Below are 21837 nucleotides of genomic sequence, written 5' to 3' on the forward strand. Positions count from 1 at the left end.
TCCTTTTTTAAAATTAAGGAAATAGAGGCTCCATAAAATGATTGTGGTAGTTTACCTGTAATAATTGCATCTCTAAAAACTCTGTACAACTGGGGAGAAAGAATAGAAGAAAAAAACTTTAAACATTCTGCTGTATAGCCGTCTGGGCCGTGTGATTTGCCAGAATTCATTGAAGAAATAGCACCCATTATTTCTTCATCCGTAATAGGTGTTTCTAACTTTAAACGTTCTTCGGGTGTTAATTTTGGAAAGTTCAAATTCCTTAAAAAATCTTGCATCTTCAACATTCGAAAGATTCAATGAGATTCTCTTCTCCCCCATCCTTCTAAATTCTAGTGAGTACAAACTCAAAGCTATCAAACGTTCCTCGTATGATAACCCTTTCATTCCCAGAATCATCCTTGTTAACCTCCTCTGATCCTGCTCCAATGCCAGTACATCTTTTCTTAGATGAGGAGCCCAAAACTGTTCACAGTACTCAAGGTGAGGCCTCACCAGTGCCTTGTAAAGCCTCAGCATCCCGTGCCTGCTTTTGTTTTCCTGAAATGAATGCTAACATTGCACTTGCCTTCTTCACTACTGACTCTACCTGCAAGGTAACCTTTAGGTTGTTCTGCACAAGGACTCTCAAGTCCCTTTGCATCTCAGATTTTTGGATTTTCTCCCCATTTAGGAAATAGTCTGCACATTTATTTCTTCTACGAAAGTGTGTGACCATGCATTTTCCAACATTGTATTTCATTGGCCACTCTCTTGCCTATTCTCCTAATCTGTCTGATTCTTTCTGCAGACTTCCTGTTTCCTCAATACTACCTGCCCCTCTACCAATCTTCATATCATCTGCAAACTTGGCTAAAAAACCATCTATTCCAGCATCTAAATCATTGATATACAGCATTTAAAAGAAGCATTTCAAACACCGACCCCTGCAGAACACTACTACTCACTGGCAGCCAACCAAAGGATCCTTTTATTCCCACTCATTGTCTCCTACCAATAAGCCAATTCTCTAGCCATGATTGTTTTTTATTCATGTTATAACCAGGTTTGAACCAGGTTGTTTTGCTCTGAGGTAGCCACTCTACCAGCTGCGCTACTGTCCTACCCTAAGATGTTCAGTCAAGACCACCTGCATTCTGGTGGTGTCTTGGCCTGCTGGGTTCAGTCTTCATTTAAGTTTGCACATTCTGAACCTACTTTTGTATATTTCACAGTTCATTGAAGAGACATTTAAGGTAACTTATCTATATTTTAATATTCATGATGGATTGCTATCATAAGAATGCGAATAGTGTAATTTTGAGTATATTTTATTTGAGATATATGATGCATTTTTAGGAACTTAATGGGGAAAGCATTGCAAGCAATGCATGCCTTCAGACAGATTTTAATATGTATACTTTGTCTTCTGAGGTGCCAAAATGGGTAAGTCAAGCAGCTCTTAAGCATTGAGAGCTTTCAATCTGTATTCCAACAAAATCATTGAGAATTACATTACTTTGGCATTAGGAAAAGATTTAGTTAAGCCTGCACATGATTTTGTTTTTAAATGCATGTAAAATCATTGGCAGTAATAACAGTTGCTTTGAACTGGTAAGAGCTTGTAAAGCACCCCTGAGTAGTTTCTGCTTACAATATGAGCCCATGGATTACAGAAAAGATACCAGTGTGGATAGAAGATTGGCTGACTGGCAGGAGACAAAGAGTGGAAATAAAGTGTGCCTTTCCTGGTTGGCTGCTGGTCTCCAAAGTGTGTTCCATGGGGGTTGCTGTTGGGACATTTTCATGTTTATGTCAGTGATTTGGATAATGGAGTTGATTACTTTGTCGCCAAGCTGACAGATGATACGAAGATAGGTGGAGAGGCAGGTAGTGTTGAAGAAGCAGGGAGTCTCTAAAAGGACTGAGACAATTAGGAGAATGGGCAAAAAGTGCAGGGAAGTGTACTTTGGTAGAAAAAAATAGACGAAGACAATTTTTCTATGGAGAAAATTCAGGAATCTGGGGTGTAAGGGACTTGGGAGTCCTTGTACAAGATTTCCTAATGATTGCCTTGAAGGTTGAGTTGGTGCTAAGGAAAAAAAAATGCAATGTTAGCATTATTTTCAGGAGGACTAGAATATGTAAGCTAGGATGCAATGCTGAGGCTTTATAAGGCATTAGTCAGACTACATTTAGAGCATTGTGAGCAGTTTTGGGCCCCTTTTCTAAGAACGGATGTGTTGGCATTGGAGTAGGTCCAGAGGAAGTTCACCAGAATGATTCTGAGAATGAGAAGGCTAATGTACAAGGGGTGTTTGGTTCTGGGCCTATACTTGTTGGAGTTTACAAGAATGGCGGGGGAGGGCGTTCTCATTGAAACCTATCGTATACTGAAAGGCCTACATAGAGCAGTGAATGTTTCCTATAACTGAGAGTCTAGGACCAGAGGGCACAGCCTCAGAATAGGATGATGCCCTTAGAACAGCGATGAGGAGGAATTTCTTTAGTCAGAGAGTGGGAAATCTTTGGAATTCACTGCCACAGCTGCTGTGGAAGTCAATTCATTGGGTATATTTCAAGCAGAGATTGATAGGTTCTTGATCAGTCAGGGTGTCAAAGGTTACAGGGATACGCCTGAAGAATGGAATTGAAAGGGATAATAAATCCATCTGTGATGGAATGGTGAAGCAGAGTCAATAAGCCAAATGGCCCAATTCTGATCCTATGTCTTACTCTTATGGTCTTAAATATGATTTCACTGAACAATTTAAAAACTGAAGACACACCCCTATGCAAATAAAAACTAGAAAAATTGAAGCTCTAGTTAAGTAGGTGAATCCTCATAGTAAGTCTAAGGAAAGTGCAGAAAACTAAAGCTTCAGACTTCATTCATTCCTTGGAATTTGAAAATGTTGATAGCGATATAGATGAAGTTGGCAATATTTGGTATAGGTTTAGATTTAGAACACCTAGGATGAAATTGCAACCCCATTATCAGCTTTACCCCTTTGAAATTTTCAAACTCAGCACATTGAAGAAATGTTCAAATGACTGGAGTTTATTTCAAAGAGGAAAGACGTTGAAGTTTAGCTTTACAGATTCAACTGTCTTCAGTAGCAAAGTGATGCCGAGTTACACATGAACTCAAAGGAGATAGTGAACCAATTAGTGATTAAGGCTAGAAATATAAAGCAAAAGTCAGAACAGTTCAATGAAAGCTTAATTGTGTGATTAAGGGTTTGACTGTTTGGCTCATTGGTTTTATTTCAGTTATTGTTCAGAACGATTAGTTTTTTCTGGTTTTTAAAAAAAACTTAAGTCAAAAAAGCATTAACATTTCTCCATAATTCTCTGCATGTACATGCTTTTAAAATTGGCCACATAGAGCAATAAAGTAGCAGCTTGCAGAACATTCCATATACTTAATTGAACATAATCCCTGATTGCAGCATTGCTTACAGAAATTCCTGTGTGAAGCTATCTTCATTTTAGTGTCTTTTGGTACCGTCTGTACTGCTCCTGCTGTTGAGAGAGAGAATTTTTATTTTTGAGAGAAATGCTGTAGCATTGGTGTTTTAATTTGGAGACTTTGGCTAACAAATTAACAAGCCTGTCTTGTCACCATTTAATTTCTCTTTAAGCTGCATCTGATTGAAATCCTTCCTATTATATCTAATTTAGTTTGCTAATAGGTCCTTTCTAATTTGGAACATTTTCCTTAAGACACTTATTTTTAAAGTTATTATTTTTTTAAAAAAAACCTATTTGGTATTACTATCAAGGCTATGATTTATTTGTTTCTGCTCTTACAAACGCTGATGGAAATTCATTCTTCTGAGGCCCTTGTGATCTTCTCTACTTTGATTCATAATTTCACTCAGTTGAGTAACTTGGGAGTTGAGAATTAATTACATGAGCTTCCGTGTCTGAGGGACAAACAGTCAACTTTAGAGCAGTTTCAGAAGTTTATTTATAATAACTTTACTATTTACATCCCTATTTTTAAATTTTCTGAACTTGCCATTGGCAACTTCAGATTTTCAACCTCTGACCTAGTATTCTGGACATTGTATTGGTTCAGTAACGAGCACTGAATGTGATACTTCAAATGTTTGTACTGTTGTGTCTATGGTTGATTTCATTTTCTTTCTGAAACTTTGTAGCCTGCTTGAATTTTCCATTTTAAACTGAAGGTTATGTTGCTTAGAGCAGCCTGCATCAGAGTCAGGTGGAGGAGCTGACTTCAGTTTCTTTGTTTTCCTGTCCCCCCTCCAGCTACGTTTGAGAGAGGGTGGGGAGATGTGCATGATCAGACAGGTTGTGCAAGTGGATTTCCTTCACTTTGAGCAAATCTGAAATTGCTCTCAGACTATCCAGAGGAGAAGCAGTTAGGTTTAATCACTTAGATAGGATTGCTCTATGATTTTTTTTTTGCTTTAATGAAATAATTCATTCTTCATGGTGAATGTTCTCAATTAATGAAGCTTTCTGTGCTATCACAAATAATCCTTAATGTTAAGTGACAGTGAGATTATACCAATATTTGCAATAAGTAGCATTTAAAATCCCATTTGCAGCTGTGTCAACAAAACAGTTGCAGAGTCTAATGACATGAGAAGCCTCTTGACTGTTAATAGAGACATTGGTGAGATTCAATGTAGATTGGGGACTGCTTCATTGAGCACCTTCGCTGTACCAGCTGGGATCTCCCAGTGGCCAGCCATTTTAATTTCACTTCCCATTTCCATGCAAACATGTTTGTCCACAGTCACCTCCATGCCAAATAAAGTCCAGGTGCAGATTAGAGGAACAGCATATCATACTCCATCTTGGTATTCTTCAATATGATGGTATGAACATCCAATTCTCTTAACTTCAGGTAATCTCCTGAATCACTCAGAATCTTCTCCACCTCCTCAGTCTTCCCATCATGTACACATTCCTCCTACTGGTTCACCTCCCACCTTTTGTCCTTTATTCCGTGGTCCACTGCCCTTTGACACTTCCATCTAGCACCTACCAGCTTTTTGCACCATTCTCCTCTCATCCTCACTCAGAGTCACCCATCACCCACTGGCTTTTGCTCCACACTTCTCCTCACCTTTTCATACTGGCAATCTCCTCTTTTCCTGTTCCCGATAAAGCTTTTCAATGAAAAGTGTTGACTGTTCATTTCCCTCCATAGATGCAGCCTTACTCAGTGTGTGCCTCCAGCTTTTGTGTGTGGACTGTTGGTGGAATTATTTCTGTTTGGAACTAGATTGCTTATTATTCTTGGAGATGTTTTGTATGTTGTAAAGACAGAGATGTTATAGTGAAGAGAAAAAGGGATAAACATGTAGTTGGAAGACCATAATGCTGCATTTGACATTGACCTGGGAACAGGTAAGACTTGGGGGGAAAAATACCATGAGGATTGATGAATCTTAGTGCTAATACATTCAAGCCATTCATGGGTGAATAACTATTTCATGAAGAGTGCAGTTTGCAGCATATCTTTATTTTGGGAGATACAGCAAGTGTTGATAAATAGCAACAGAAATTCTCTTCTATACAACCAGTTAATGAAACTCTAGATGATGCAGGATTATTATCAAATACAATACTTTTTCACACACGGGTAAGTTGCTTCAGGTGTCAATGTCTTCCCTTAGGCTTAGAGACAATGCTGAGGGGTGACTGCAAATTTATACACTGAGAAACTGGGGTAGTTGGAGACCAATCTTCAAGTGATCTTAAAAGAAACCTGGACAATAGTACTATTCCAAAATTGTATCACGTCCTTTCTTTAGACAACCTAGTACAAAGAAAAACTTGAAGAATGGGGCCTTGCTCATTAGGACCAATGTTTCTGGACACCTAGTCAACATCAAGAATGCAGCGACAACATCCATTGAACATTTTTTGCCCGCGTAACTTCCCTTCATCATTACGACTCATAAACCAGGATTTTACTGCAGCTTTCAGCGCTTTCTAAATAATAGTTTAGCCTTTCAAAAAATTTCGAAGAGCATATCTGTTGAACACATAATTCTCATGGGGTGATATAACCCTTATAAAGTTACATCAGTGAAGGGTTTCTTGGGGAATTATAGCCAGAATGTTTGTTTGACTCCTATGAAGATTTTTCAGGTTGGTAAATTCCTGAAAACATTCAGATAGATAAAAGATGTTGGGTTTGATGAAGCAGACCAGAATGAAGTGTAGATATTCTGGAACTGCATGTCAGCACTCTCAAACAAGTATCTATTAGTTCAAGTAGCAGAGGTCTTCAAAGGTCTAAGAAACTCCTCTTAGCCGTTCTACAATGCTTGTTGAATACTTTTGCTCTTCTGCTGTCAACCTTGGTTTTTATGCTAGGATCACTTGAGAATGGAAGTGGCTTTGCACCAAAATGTACTCACTATGATAAATATTTAATTGTCTAATACTGTAAATATCATGTTTAGTTCTGTCAATTATTTTTAAACTGGGGGTGGGGGAGCTCATTTCTTCCAATTTTCCTCTTGGGGGCTTATGGAATGAGATATCACTTAATTAGCACTTCCTTAGAAAGTAATTAATATAATTTGACATGCAGCATTTTAATATGAAGAACGAATCATTTCCTAGAAAGTATACTGTTTATTTTCCATTGTATACCTTCTTCCTTCTACTACTTCGAGAAATTTGTGATCACTTCCATTCTGTCAAATGTAAGTCCGGACATCTCTGCATGGAATAAAATTTGAAATAAATTTATTATTAAAGTACATATTTGTCACCATATCCAACCCTAAGATTCATTTTTTGTGGGTGTACTTAATAAATCCATAATAAAATAACCATAATAGAATTAACACAAGACTGAGCAACGTGGGTATTCAACCACTATGCGAAAGGCAGCAAACTGTATAAATACAAAAAGAAAAAAATAATAAATAAGCAATAAATATTGAGAATATGATGAGTTCTTGAAAGTAGGTCCATGGGTTGTAGGAATATTTCAGTGATGGGGCAAGTAAAGTTGAATGAAGTTATCCTCTTTGGTTCAAGAGCCTGATGGTTGAAGGGTGGTAACTGTTTCTGAACTTGGTGGTTTGAGTCTTGAGGCTCATGTGCCGCCTTCCTGATGGCAGCAGTGAGAAGAGGGCATGACTGGGTGGTGGGGGTCCTCAATGATTGATGCTGCTTTCCTGCAACAACATTCCGTGTAGATGTGCTCAGTGGTAGGGTGAGCTTTGCCCATGATGGACTAAGGCATATCCACTACTTCTTGCAGGATTTTCTGTTCAAGGGCATTGGTGTTTCCATACCAGACTATGATGCAGCCAGTCAATATACTCTCCACCGTATATTTATAGAAATTTGTCAAAGTTTTAGATGTCATGCCAAATATTCACGGAATTCCAATGAAGTAAAGGTGCTGAAGTTCTCTCTTCGTAATTGCACTTGTTTTCTGAAATAATAACGTTGAGGAATTTAAGGTTGTTGCCCCTCTCCATCTCTGATCCTCTGATGAGGACTGGCTCATGGACCTCTGGTTCCTTGGTTAGCTGACATTGATCACAAGTTGTTGTTGTGGCATCTCTCAGCCAGACTTTCAGTCTCCCTTCCATATGCTGATTCGTCATCACTTTTGACTTGGTGGATGACAGTGATGACATCAGCAATTTTGAATGTTGCATTGGAACAGGAGAACCAGTACATAATGTATTTTAAAGCCCTAATGCATTTGGGAATTGCTGACTTTTCTTGCTATGACGTCTTAGCAGGTACTATGTTCAACAATTGTGGAGAGATTTTAAAAAAGAGATTAATTTTCCAGATTGGCAACCTTTCAAGTGCAATATATATTATATAATTATATAGTTATCTCATTTAGTAGATTATCTTTAAATTGAAGGAGCCAGTAGAAGAAGTGACTAAGTTTAAAGAGGTACATTTTGAGAAACATAAGTTGGGGGGCTGGTGGGTGAACAAAGGCAGAATGGTTTAGACCATAAGACAAAGGAGCAGAAGTCAACCATTCGGCCCATCGAGTCTGTTCTGCCATTTTATTGTGAGCTGATCCATTCTCCCATTTAGTCCCACTCCCCCGCCTTCTCACCATAGTCTTTGATGCCCTGGCTACTCAGATACCTATCAATCTCTGCCTTAAATATACCCAATGACTTGGCCTCCACTGCTGCCCATGGCAACAAATTCCATAGATTCACCACCGTCTGACTAAAAAAGTTTCTCCGCATTTCTGTTCTGAATGGGCGCCCTTCAATCCTTAGGTCATGCCCTCTCTCCCATCATGGGAAACAACTTTGCCACATCCACTCTGTCCATGCCTTTCAACATTCAAAATGTTTCTGTGAGGTCTCCCCTCATTCTTCTAAACTCCAAGGAATACAGTCGAAGAACGGACAAACGTTCCTCATATGTTAACCCTCTCATTCCCGGAATCATTCTAGTGAATCTTCTCTGTACCCTCTCCAACGTCAGCACATCCTTTCTTAAATAAGGAGACCAAAACTGCCCACAGTACTCCAAGTGAGGTCTCACCAGCACCTTATAGAGCCACAACATCACATCCCTGCTCCTATACTCTATTCCTCTAGAAATGAATGCCAACATTGCATTCGCCGCCTTCACCACCAACTCAACCTGGAGGTTAACCTTAAGGGTATCCTGTACAAGGACTCCCAAGTCCTGTTGCATCTCAGAACTTTAGAGTGGGAATACAGTAGCATGCAAAAGTTTGGGCACCCTGGTCAAAATTTCTGTTATTGTGAATAGCTAAGCGAGTAAAAGATGACCTGATTTCCAAAAGGCATAAAGTTAAAGATGACACATTTCCTTAATATTTTAAGCAAGATTACTTTTTTATTTCCATCTTTTACAGTTTCAAAATAACAGAAAAGGAAAAGGCCCGAAGCAAAAGTTTGGGCACCCTGCATGGTCAGTACTTAGTAACACCCCCTTTGGCAGGTGTCATAGCCTATAAATGCTTTCTGTAGCTACCTAAGAGTCTTTCAATTCTTATTTGGGGGATTTGGGGGATTTTCGCCCATTCTTCCCTGCAAAAGGCTTCTAGTTCTGTGAGATTCTTAGGTCGACTTGCATACACTGCTCTTTTGAGGTCTACCCACAGATTTTCGATGATGTTTAGGTCGGGGGATTGTGAGGACCATGGCAAAACCTTCAGCTTGCGCCCCTTGAGGTAGTCCATTGTGGATTTTGAGGTGTGTTTGGGATCATTATCCTGTTGTAGAAGCCATCCTCCTTTCATCTTCAGCTTTTTTACAGACGGTGTGATGTTTGTTTCCAGAATTTGCTGGTTTTGAAGAATGAATTCATTCTTCCCTCTACCAATGAAATGTTCCCCGTGCCACTGGCTGCAACACAAGCCCAAAGCATGATTGATCCACCCCGGTGCTTAACAGTTGGAGAGGTGTTCTTTTCATGAAGTTCTGCACCCTTTTTTTCTCCAAACATACCTTTGCTCATTGCAGCCAAAAAGTTCTATTTTAACTTCATCAGTCCACAGGACTTGTTTCCAAAATGCATCAGGCTTGTTTAAATGTTGCTTTGAAAACTTCTGACACTGAATTTTGTGGTGAGGACGCAGGAGAAGTTTTCATCTGATAACTCTTCCATGAAGGCCATATTTGTGCAGGTGTTGCTGCACAGTAGAACAGCGCACCACCTATCCAGAGTCTGCTGCATCTTCCTGAAGGTCTTTTGCAGTCAAACGGGGGTTTTGATTTGCCTTTCTAGCAATCCTACGAGCAGTTCTCTCGGAAAGTTTTCTTGGTCTTCCAGACCTCAAGTTGACCTCCGCCGTTCCTGTTAACTGCCATTTCTTAATTACATTATGAACTGAGGATACGGCTACCTGAAAACGCTTTGCTATCTTCTTATAGCCTTCTCCTGCTTTGTGGGCATCATTTATTTTAATTTTCAGAGTGCTGAGCAGCTGCTTAGAGGAGCCCATGGCTGCTAATTGTTGGGACAAGGTTTGAGCGGTCAGGGTATTTATAAAGCTTTGAAATTTGCTTCACCTGGCCTTTCCTAATGATGACTGTGAACAAGCCATAGCCCTAACAAGCTAATTAAGGTTTGAGACCTTGGTAAAAGTTACCTGAGAGCTCAAATCTCTTGGGGTGCCCAAACCTTTGCATGGTGCTCCTTTCCTTTTTTTTTCACTCTACGATTGTACAAAACAAAACAAAATACACTAATCTTGCTTAAAGTGTTGAAAAGAATGTTTCATCTTTAACTTTATGACTTTTGGAGATCAGTTCATCTTCTACTCACTTAACTATTCACAGTCACAGAAATTTTGGCTGGAGTGCCCAAACTTTTGCATGCCTCTGTAGTTGAGCATAAATCGTAGAAAGCATTATACCCAGCCAGCAAATGATATTTTTGTCAAAATTGAAAGAGTACAGAATTGGAAGATTATTAACAAAGGAAAGTCCATAGTTTTTCCGGTATTTAGATGGAAGACATTTCCATTCATTCTGTCTGTTTAAGGCAAATGGTACAACAAATTGGGGTAAAGAGATTTTTAGAGCTTTTTACTTGTATTAAATTTGTTACTATAATGGGGAAAAATAGTATGCCAAATCATGAGAAAGCATCATAGAAACAGTGGGAAAACAGAGAAAACTACAGTTGGTGATATTGTAGTACCAATTTACTCATTTTTAATGTGACAATGTTGGGCTGACTGGCTTCTGTCTAAATCACATTCCTCTGATTTCCCAGTATTTCTTCATTTCTGGATCCTGTACAATCCCAACTACCTTGATACAAAGGTTCTCTGACTTGAAACATTAACTCTGTTTTTCTTTTCAGAGTGCCTAACCTGCTGGGTTTCTTCCAGTGTTTTCTATTTTTTTTTCAAATTTTCAGCATTTACTTTTTTTTTTATTTTTGTTAGAACTATCTTTTCCTGGTATGTTTAAAGGAAATTGAGAATCTACAAACACTCCAGACCTTAACTGGGTGCAAATCAACCACATTCTGGCTCTAGCTCTCATCCTGCTTTTGTACTCACCTGTACACACTCTGGGTGAGCCAGTTGCAGCTCCATAATTTCCAAGCCATTGGGTGCTAGATTGTTAAAGTTTTACTGGAGTCCACACAATTTGGGAAAGATGCAAAGGCTGTGGAATTGATGCAAAAGAGAGCTATTTATAAAAACAGAAGTCCAAAATTCTAATTAAGGAAGTTGAGTAACAGGGAAAGGTTGAGAAAGTGGACTCGAGAAAAGCCAGATTAGTGATGATCCCATTGAATAGCAGAGCATTCTTATGAATGAACTTTTAATATGCAGGGAAACAGATTAAACACATCTCCTGTAAGCAAAGGCAGTAATGGGATATGATTCAGCTAATCAAAATAGCCAAGGTATTGACAGAGTAGAGGGAGCCCTTTCCTTTTCAAAATTTTATTTTCAAAGCAAGTACATGTCACCATATAGAACCCTGAGATTCATTTTCTTGTGAGCATACTCATTAAGTCTATAGAATAATAACCATAATCAATGAAAGTCTGCCCAACCAGGGCTATCAACCAAAATGCAGAAGACAGCAAACTGTGCAAATACAAAAATAAGTGGTAATAATAATAAATAAACAAACAATAAATGTGAAGAACATCAGATGAAGGGTTCTTGAAAGTAAGACCATAGGTTGTAGGGACATTTCAGTAATGGTGCAAGTAAAATTGAATGAAGTTATCCCCTTTTGTTCAAGAGCCTGATGATTGAGGGGTAGTAACTGTTCCTGAAACTGGTTGTGTGAGCCCTGAGGCTCTTGTACCACTTTCCTGATGGCAGCTGTGAGAAGAGAGCATGGTGAAGGTATCTGGTGATGGATGCTGCTTTCTTGCGACAGCATTTTATGTAGATGTGTTGAATGGTTAGGAGGGTTTTACCTGTGATGGACTGGGCCATATCCGCTGCTTTTTGTAGGATTTTCCATTCAAGGGCATTGGTGTTTCCATACTAAGCTGTGATGCAACCAGTCAATGTTCTCTCCATTATACTCTGTAGATGTTTGTCAAAGTTTTAGGTGTCATGTGGAATTTCTGCAAACTCCCAAAGAAGTAGAAGTGTTGCCGTACTTTCTTCCTAATTGCACTTATATGCTGGGCCCAGGACAGGTCTTCCGAAATGATAACATCTCGGAATTTGAAGTTGCTAACCCAGTGGTGTAGTGGCATCGGCACTGGACTTCAAGACAGATGGTCACGAATTCAAACCCAGCCAGGTCCCAACCTGGGCAGCAGCAGTATCTGCGCAGAAGAAAGGCCTGGCAACCTATTTCCGTATCTTAACATGAAAGCCCAATGGTCCGTGAGGTCATGAAGAGTCGGACTCGACTTAACGACAGAACAACAACAAACCCTCTCCACCTCTGATCCTCTGAAGACTGGCTCAATCCTTCTGTCAAAAATCAAAAAGCTGCTTATAGACTTCAGAATGCGGACTAGGGGGTATAAATTGGCAGTGACTGGTAAAAGAATTAAAAATTTGAGTAACTTTTATGCACCTGTGTATTTAGGGTCTTGACAGTGGAAGTGGTAGATGTAGTAGCTTTCTGGAAGTAGCTTGATAAATAACTCGAGGAAAATAATTTGTAAAACAGTGAACTAACTGGACTGCAAATGGACTGTTGTTACATAATATCATTATGGATTTGAGTGCAGCCTCATTTACTATAACAATTCTGTGAATACTGATTCAACAATGCAAAGCCCAGTCATTCAGTAAGACATTCTGTAGTGGGGCTTTCTCTATGTGGTATATAATTCCATGTGATACTTGCTGTAGATTTTCAATGGATTATTTGAATCTGACCACATTTTGTTGGTTGCTTCAAATTGAATACTATAATAGTGATGAGGATCGTTCTTGTTTCTGTGTGCCCTTTTGCACATTAATATCATAGTTCTAAGTCAGCAATCCAGAAGGCATGCTTAAAACAGTGATAAATTCTATCTTTAGACCCCCACTTCATTTGGGTTTTGATTGTTTATGGTGAATAATTCAGTCAAATTACTTCCATTTGTGGAAAGAATATCATCCATTGACCTGTCATTGTAACTTTGTGGTTGAATAATCTCAGACCAAGCATTGGAGAATTTTACAACTCAGCGACTTTTACTAACACAATCCTTGACTGCATTTTGCTCCGCAACTAATTTTGCATCCATTGGTGGCAGGCGCTCTATTGGTGCTGCTTCAAAAACTATTTTAATATGCCCTTAAAAATTCCTTCATATGCCCTTAAAAATTCCTTCAAGCTTGTTATGAAATATTATCTCATGAGTCTGACTCGCTTGTATTCTCATGCTTGGGTTTGATTACAGGTAATGTTCTAAAGTCATTTCAAATTATTTCCTTGAAGCAGATTAAATAGAGATTTGGGGAATTAAATTCTGTGGATCAATTTGGTTTTGAGTAAATTTTCCAGTAGTTGAAGTAACTAACCCCTTGTACCATTTTAAGGGGCTATTTCTTATTTCAATGCTCTTTTTATATTAAAAAAATACTGCTACTGAACTAGTACTGTCCTACAAAACTTGTCGTAGTATGTTTTATGAAAAATTGACCAAGTACTTGAACTTGCAAAAGTACTTAGAAACAGTAGATGTGGGGCTGAGCACTTACCCTGCTCCTCAACAATTCCTTAAAAAGTATAAAGAATATAATGGCCTCATTTCTTTGCTGTTTTTTCTTCTTGATTCTGTCAAGTGAGGAATCTAGAAGATTACAATAGAGCATGCAGCACTGAAAAGAACACTTTAACCCTGCTGGTCCAAGTGAACCAAGATGCCTGTTGAAGTTAATCCCATCGGTCAGTGTTGGTTCATAACTTTCTAAACATTTTCTATCAATGTACCTGTCCGAGTATCTTCTGAGTGTTATTGAACCTGCCTCAATACTTCTTTGGGAGCTAGTTCCACATATTTAACACCCTCTGTTTTAACAAATACTGCCCTCAAGTTACTTTTGAATCTTTCCCCACTCACTTTAAACCTAAGCCCTCCAGTTCTTTATTTCCCCAACCGTGGGAAAAAGATTGAGTGCATTCTCCCAGTCTGTGACCACCTTGATTTTATTTGTTTATTGAGATACAGCGTGGAATAGGCCCTTCAAGCTGCACCGCCCAGCAACCTCAGATTTAACACTAGCCTATCAAGGGACAATTTACAATGACCAATTAACCTACCAACTGGTACATCTTTGAACTGTGGGAGGAAACCAGAGTACCGTGAGGAAACCCACTCGGTCATGGGGAGAATATACAAACACTTCACGTGCAGCGGCAGGAGTTGGAGGCTGACTGGATTTCTGACACTTTAATCAGGCCATGAAACATTGAGGTTCACTTTTGGGGGTGGATAGTTCTGAAATAAATATGCACAGGCTGTTCCCTAGGTCGACAGATGGCCTTGTAATGGTCTTTATGGTATAAGAATATTTGAAACATAGAAACATAGAAAATAGGTGCAGGAGTAGGCCATTCAGCCCTTCGAGCCTACACCACCATTCAGTATGATCATGGCTGATCATCCAACTCCGAACCCTGTACCTGCCTTCTCTCCATACCCCCTGATCCCCTTAGCCACAAAGGCCATATCTAACTCCCTCTTAAATATAGCCAATGAACTGGCCTCAACTGTTTCCTGTGGCAGAGAATTCCACAGATTCAGCACTCTCTGTGTGAAGAAGTATTTCCTCATCTCGGTCCTAAAAGGCTTCTCCTTTATCCTTAAACTGTGACCCCTCGTTCTGGACTTCCCCAACATCGGGAACAATCTTCCTGCATCTAGCCTATCCAATCCCTTTAGGATTTTATAAGTTTCAATAAGATCCCCCCTTAATCTTCTGAATTCCAGCGAGTATAAGCCTAGTCGATCCAGTCTTTCATCATATGAACGTCCTGCCATCCCAGGAATCAATCTGGTGAACCTTCTTTGTACTTCCTCTATGGCAAGAATGTCTGTCCTCAGACTAGGGGACCAAAACTGCACACAATACTCCAGGTGTGGTCTCACCAAGGCCTTGTAAAACTGCAGTAGAACCTCCCTGCTCCTGTACTTGAATCCTCTTGCTATGAATGCCAGCATACCATTCGCCTTTTTCACCGCCTGCTGTACCTGCATGCTCACTTTCAATGACTGGTGTACAATGACACCCAGGTCTCATTGCACCTCCCCTTTTCTTAATCGGCCACCATTCAGATAATAATCTGTTTTCCTGTTCTTACCACCAAAGTGGATAAGCTCACATTTATCCACATTAAATTGCATCTGCCATGAATTTGCCCACTCACCTAACCTATCCAAATCACCCTGCATCCTCTTAGCATACTCCTCACAGCTAACACTGCCGCCTAGCTTCGTGTCATCCGTAAACTTGGAGATGCTGCATTTAATTCCCTAGTCTAAGTCATTAATATATATTGTAAACAACTGGGGTCCCAGCACTGAGCCTTGTGGTACCCCACTAGTCACTGCCTGCCATTCTGAAAAGGTCCCATTTATTCCCACTTTTTGCTTCTTGTCTGCCAACCAATTCTCTATCCACATCAATACCATAACCCCAATACCATGTGCTTTAAGTTTACACACTAATCTCCTGTGTGGGACCTTGTCAAAAGCCTTTTGAAAATCCAAATATACCACATCCACTGGTTCTCCCCTATTCACTCTACTAGTTACATCCTCAAAAAATTCTGTGAGATTCGTCAGACGTGATTTTCCTTTCACAAATCCATGCTGACTTTGTCCGATGATTTCACCGCTTTCCAAATGTGCTGTTATCACATCTTTGGTAACTGACTCTAGCATTTTCCCCCACCACCGATGTTAGGCTGACTGGTCTATAATTCCCTGGTTTCTTTCTCCCTCCTTTTTTAAAAAGTGGGGTTATATTAGCCACCCTCCAATCCTCAGGAACTAGTCCAGAATCTAAAGAGTTTTGAAAAATTATCACTAATGCATCCACTATTTCTTGGGCTACTTCCTTAAGCACTCTGGCATGCAGACCATCTGGCCCTGGGGATTTATCTGCCTTTAATCCCTTCAATTTACCTAACACCACTTCCCTACTAACATGTATTTCCCTCAATTCCTCTATCACACTAGACCCGCGGTCCCCTACTATTTCCAGAAGATTATTTATGTCCTCTTTAGTGAAGACAGAACCAAAGTAGTTATTCAGTTAGTCTGCCATGTCTTTGTTCCCCATGATCAATTCACCTGTTTCTGACTGTAAGGGACCTACATTAGTCTTAACCAATCTTTTTCTTTTCACATAGCTTTAAAAAGCTTTTACAGTCAGTTTTTATGTTCCCTGCCAGTTTTCTGTCATAATCTTTTTCCCCTTTCCTAATTAAGCCCTTTGTCCTCCTCTGCTGTACTCTGAATTTCTCCCAGTCCTCAGGTGTGCTGCTTTTTCTGGCTAATTTGTATGTGCAGATAGTGCAGATGTTGGATCGGTAGTTCTCCTGGCGTTTGATCTGTAAAGTCAATTAGGAATTTGTGAGAAATTTTTCCCTAAAATATAGTTCAAAAGGGCATGCCATTACTTTATGGAATAACTGAAGCAACTGTATTAGAACATAGAGCATGGGAGCAAGCCCTTCATCCCACAATGTTATACCAAACCAATTAAATTAGTAATCATGTGGCCAACTGAGCTAATCCCCTCTGCCTACACAATGTCCATATCTTTCCATATTCCTCACATTAATGTGCCTATCTGAGTGTTTCTTAAAAGCCTCTGATGTATCTGGTTGTCTCTAATGCATTTCCCCAGGTATCTACCACTCTATATATAAAAAAAAATTTTTTAAAACTTCACCTCCCATCTTCTTTGTCACCTTAAATGCATAATCTCTGGTATTAGATATTTAAACCATGGGGAAGACTTGCTGTTTGTCTACTCTGTCTATGCCTCTCATAATCTTCTTTAAAACCTCTTTCAGATCTCAACTTGACCTCTGCAGCTCCAGATTCTACAAACTTACTAACCCGCCCGTATACAGTTTCATCCAGGTTATTTTTATATATCCTTCACGTTGTTGTTGATAAATGCAGTCAGCCCTCCTTATCCATGATTGGTTCCGAGACCCCCCCCCCCCCCCCGCGGATGCTCAAGTCCCTTATTTAACCTGTCTCAGTGCCGGTGGACTTTAGGACCCAGAGCAGCACAGGACCCGCCGCCAGCAGTGTTTCTGTTCTGCTGACTTATAATACCTAATACAATGTAAATGGTATGTAAATAGTTGTTATACTGTATTGTTTAGGGAATAATGACAAGCAGAAAAAGTCTGTACATGTTCAGTACAGACACAACCATCGTAGCTCTTCTGGGGAACGCTAATGCCACCTCGGCATCAGCTAATCCCGATTCTTCCGTGTCTTTAAATTCTTGAGGCTGTAGCGCTTTATATAGCCATCCATCCCTAGCACCAACACTTCCACGAATTTCAGCTTCTTTCTGCTTTATTGTGCAAATGCTCGATTCGTTCTTATTGATCTTATGGCCCACTTTGGAATGCAACATGCCACTTTTCAAAAGATCTAATATTTCTAATATCTCGGCGAGACTTAGCACTTTATGCTCCCTCTTAGCCTTTGAGGAATTGTTTTGACAACACTAATTGCTTTTTAGGAGCCATTTTTTCATAGAAACAAAGTAGCGAATGAACAAGACGCGAGGCGAACAATGGTGGAACGAGTGCTGGAGAGAGAACTTCCGGGTTTTCCCGATTCTCAGTTGGTTGAATTTGCGTGTGCGGAACTCGCAGATAAGGAGGGCTGACTGTACTGATGTAAACTACAAATTAAGGTTCTTCTCCACATCCTTGACATCCAAACTAATGTATCTTCGAGTGGTCCTACCCTCTCCCTAGTTATCCTCTTGCTGTTGATGTACATATAGGATGACTTGAGATTCTCCTCGATTCTATTTGCCAAGGATTTTTCTTGGCCCCGCCCACCTTTCCTAATACCCTTCAAGTTCCTTTCTGGCTTCTTTTATAATCTTTGATTATAGGTCCCTCAGCTTTACATACTTGATTAAGTTTGTCATTTAAGATTAAGCAGGTAAGTAACTGAATGATAATGAAAAGAGATAGTTTGGATGAAGCATTGTTGTTAGTTTTTTCTGCTGCAAATGTGAAGGGTATATCAAATAAGTGATTACATGTGAATGTTTTGAAATTGTATTTAAAATTTTAGCCATTTATGTTAATAATGTTTTTCAATGTCTTTCAGGTCTTCTCGCATCATGTGTTGTTCTCATCTTATCCCAAAGAGCCCTCTTCAGACTGTACATGTTTGGCTGTGTTATTCTACTTGCTACAACTTCTGTCCTTGTAAACTACTACACCACTCTCCACATAGACTTCTACAACGCATACTACTCAGCAGTGTTTGGGATGCATCTGTTGCCGCGCAATGGTCCAACATTGTGGTTGGCTCTTATTGCTGTTCAGCTCACATTTGGTGTTGGATATGCAGCGTTACTCTGCATTCCATCAATGTTTTCTGCATTAACTATGGTAAATTTCCTACTGCCTATACTGGGTCTGGCCTTGGAGTTACCAGAAGACTTTCAGAATCTGTTAGTTGCCTTTTCAGGCATGTATATAACAGCACAGACTGTACTTTACATTGTAATTAATATAAAATGGTTTTATTATACAATAAGATATGTTTATTTGCTGGTACGGCATATGTATCGTATCTATGGATTACAAGTTATTGTGGAGGACACATGGAAGAGGATTCGATTCCCTGATGTATTGAGAGTTTTTTGGTTGACTCGGCTAATGGCACAGGCCATCATTTTAGTTTATGTTGTTAAAGTAACACAAGGTGAGTCAGGAAACAGAAGTTATTTTATTTCCTGGAGTGACAGTTGGGAAGTGCTGTGCAATCTAATAATAAGTGGTTGTGATTCGACATTGACTGTTCTTGGTATGAGTGCAGTCATCTCATCATTAGCACACTATCTGGGACTTGGAATCCTAGCTTTCATTGGGTCTACTGAGGAAGAAGATAAACGATTGGGGTTTGTGGCTCCAGTTCTATTTTTCATTTTGGCACTACAGACAGGTTTGAGTGGACTGGAACCTGAAGAAAGACTAGTTCGCCTTAGTCGAAACATGTGCCTTCTATTGACTGCAATCCTGCATTTCATTCATGGAATGACAGATCCTGTGCTGATGTCACTTAGTGCCTCCCATGTTTCCTCCTTCAGAAGACACTTGCCTGTTCTTTTGGTCTCCATTAGCCTTTTCATTCTTCCAATTATACTAAGCTGCACCTTGTGGCAGGTCCACACATTGAATACTTGGTTGTTTGCTGTGACAGCATTCTGTGTTGAATTGTGCTTAAAAGTAATTGTTTCCCTCACTGTGTATACATTGTTTATAATTGATGGATATTACAATGTGCTATGGGAAAAACTAGATGATTACATTTACTATGTTCGTTCAACGGGGAATGTTATAGAATTCGTTTTCGGAGTTATAATGTTTGGAAATGGAGCTTACACAATGATGTTTGAATCTGGGAGTAAAATTCGTGCCTGTATGATGTGCTTACATGCTTACTTTAACATTTATTTGCAAGCTAAGAATGGATGGAAAACATTTATAAATCGGAGGACTGCTGTTAAGAAAATTAATTCTTTGCCAGAAGTAAGGGGCAGTAGTTTGCATGACATTGGTGATGTGTGTGCAATTTGCTACCAGGAGTTCACCACTTCAGCGCGTATCACACCTTGCAATCATTATTTCCATGCGCTTTGCCTGCGCAAGTGGTTGTACATTCAGGATACGTGTCCCATGTGCCATCAAGGAGTGTACATAGAGGAGAATCAAAGTGATAGCATTGCATTTGTCAATAATAATGGAAATGTTCCACAACAAATGGTGGAACACCTAGTGGTGGCAGCTGCTGCTGTTGATGCTGACAGTGATCTCAATGAAGACAATGACAGCATCGAGTATGATGAAGAGGAGTGGGCAACTCAGAATGCCAATGTAGGGGTGGTGGATGAGTATCTTGATGATGATACAGATGCAAGTGATGAGTGAGGCTTCTGATTGTAGAGATGTTTAAACATTTATATGTATATTTAAAAAAACTGCCAACCAAACATCAGGAAAGAAAGTGACTTTTTTTGCTTAAGCGATTGTTCAAAGTCCCAACAAACCAGTGATCAGAAGGGTTTAGGAAGTGAAAAATTACATTCCACTTATCACTGGAGTGCTGAATGGACAAAGCACAACAGGTATGAAAAGACTCTGGTTATGGCAAGTAATGGTTTCAGCCAACTTATTTATTATGACCTGCTGTATGGTTTACTTTAAAAACTGCTGGCCTCTTGTGTACCATAAATTTGTGTATACTGTAAATGAAATAAAATGCTTGACTTAATTATTTGGTTTTCAAGGAAGTGCATAAGTTAATGCAAGGAATATACAAGTAACTCATGTAATGAATTTCAGCTTTTTCAGGGGCCTACTTGATATTGGAGGCATCATTAGTTTTTTCTACAGTAATGAGTGATGCATTTCGGAGTGCTGGCACATAGCCAATAAGCTGGTCATCCTTCCATGTGAACTTAAGTTATTAACATTTGCCGTATCAGTATTAAAACAGTACAAAATATGTATGAAAGTGGAAATATAGATTTAACTCAATCTTATCCCTTTGGGGAAAATTACCATTTCTTATGTTGAAATGGTCTGCTCCCTTTGACAAAGTATTAATTATACATCACAAAAATAATTAATTAGCCCAGCTAGTTTGTGCAGGTATCCTAGCCCCTCAAGTTGTCTTCCATTCTACCTCTTCAAAGGTATGACTTTCTTTTTATTCACCTAGATTTAATCTTTTGAAGGCATCTAGCTATGGGTAATCAAACTATTGTGCTTGAAAAATCATCTGTAGATTCGATTTGAACACCATGGGTTAATTGTTGTTGGCCCTTCTGTACCTGTAATCTGCACTACTGTTGAGAAGGATGCTGGACTGATGCCATCATGTCAGACTGTGCAGGTTTGTGGTTAACAAGTGCTGTTAATGTGACCTTGAACAGTGAAGTAAGCCTTGCCTTGAAGGTTCTATTTGGCATTAAATGGTGTGCAATCAGTGCTGGAAAGTTCCAAGGAGACCAGGTAGGTGTCCGCATTCACATTACTGTCTTGTGTATTGCTTCCTATGCAGCTCACTGCTAATGTCCTCGCACACAAATGTACATTTTGAAGATTCCACACACTGGCAAACCTTGGCATTCAATTCTCAAATCTTAAAACTCCCCATCTTCTACAGCAACTCTAGCCTCTCACTGCTGGGATACTCCATAAATTAATTCTGCACTATTTCTTCAGTGCCATAAGTAACTTTAAACAAAATCATTCCTCACACTTCAGGCTTTGTGCTTGCAGAAGTTTTGGCCAGCAGTTACTACAGCTAAACACAAAATACTCTGCAGATGCTGGGGCAAAGCAACACTCACAGCATGCTGGAGGAACTCAGAACCCTAAAGGCCTCTGCCCCTTCCCTCTTCAGGTCCTGATGAAAGGTTCCGGCTCGAAGGACATTGACTGTTCTTTTCCACGGATGCTGCCCGACCTGCTGAGTTCCTCCTGCATGTTGTGAGAGTTGCTACAGCTCATGTTTTGAACCTAAGCCACTGTTAAGACTGAAGGTTCCTCCTCAAGGAAAGACATGGTTCTGTTTTCCATATTAGATACTATACTAAAGACCCCTTAGTTGTTGATATTTTTTTTCTCAAGTGATACATTTTTTTTCCACATCCAATGTTCTTTAACAGGATCTGTAATA

At 39.6% G+C, this 21837-nt stretch overlaps 1 protein-coding gene across 2 annotated transcripts in view; it reads left to right on the forward strand.

The window, feature by feature from the left end:
* rnf139 (ring finger protein 139) overlaps positions 1-20424 on the forward strand; it is a 31519-nt gene extending 11095 nt beyond the window's left edge. Inside the window, exons 1-2 of one of the 2 annotated variants that reach the window (XM_072261086.1) lie at positions 13747-13820; positions 18253-20424. In XM_072261086.1, coding sequence (XP_072117187.1) covers positions 13796-13820; positions 18253-20081 — 1854 coding nt within the window. In that variant the 5' untranslated portion in view covers positions 13747-13795 and the 3' untranslated portion in view covers positions 20082-20424. Of the gene's footprint in view, positions 1-13746; positions 13821-18252 lie in introns of those variants that run through there. The other variant, XM_072260995.1, reaches the window with a different exon arrangement.
* Positions 20425-21837: the final 1413 nt, after the last annotated feature.

The sequence above is a fragment of the Mobula birostris genome, chromosome 1 (genome assembly GCF_030028105.1).
Source record: "Mobula birostris isolate sMobBir1 chromosome 1, sMobBir1.hap1, whole genome shotgun sequence".
In the NCBI taxonomy this organism is placed as follows: domain Eukaryota; kingdom Metazoa; phylum Chordata; class Chondrichthyes; order Myliobatiformes; family Myliobatidae; genus Mobula; species Mobula birostris.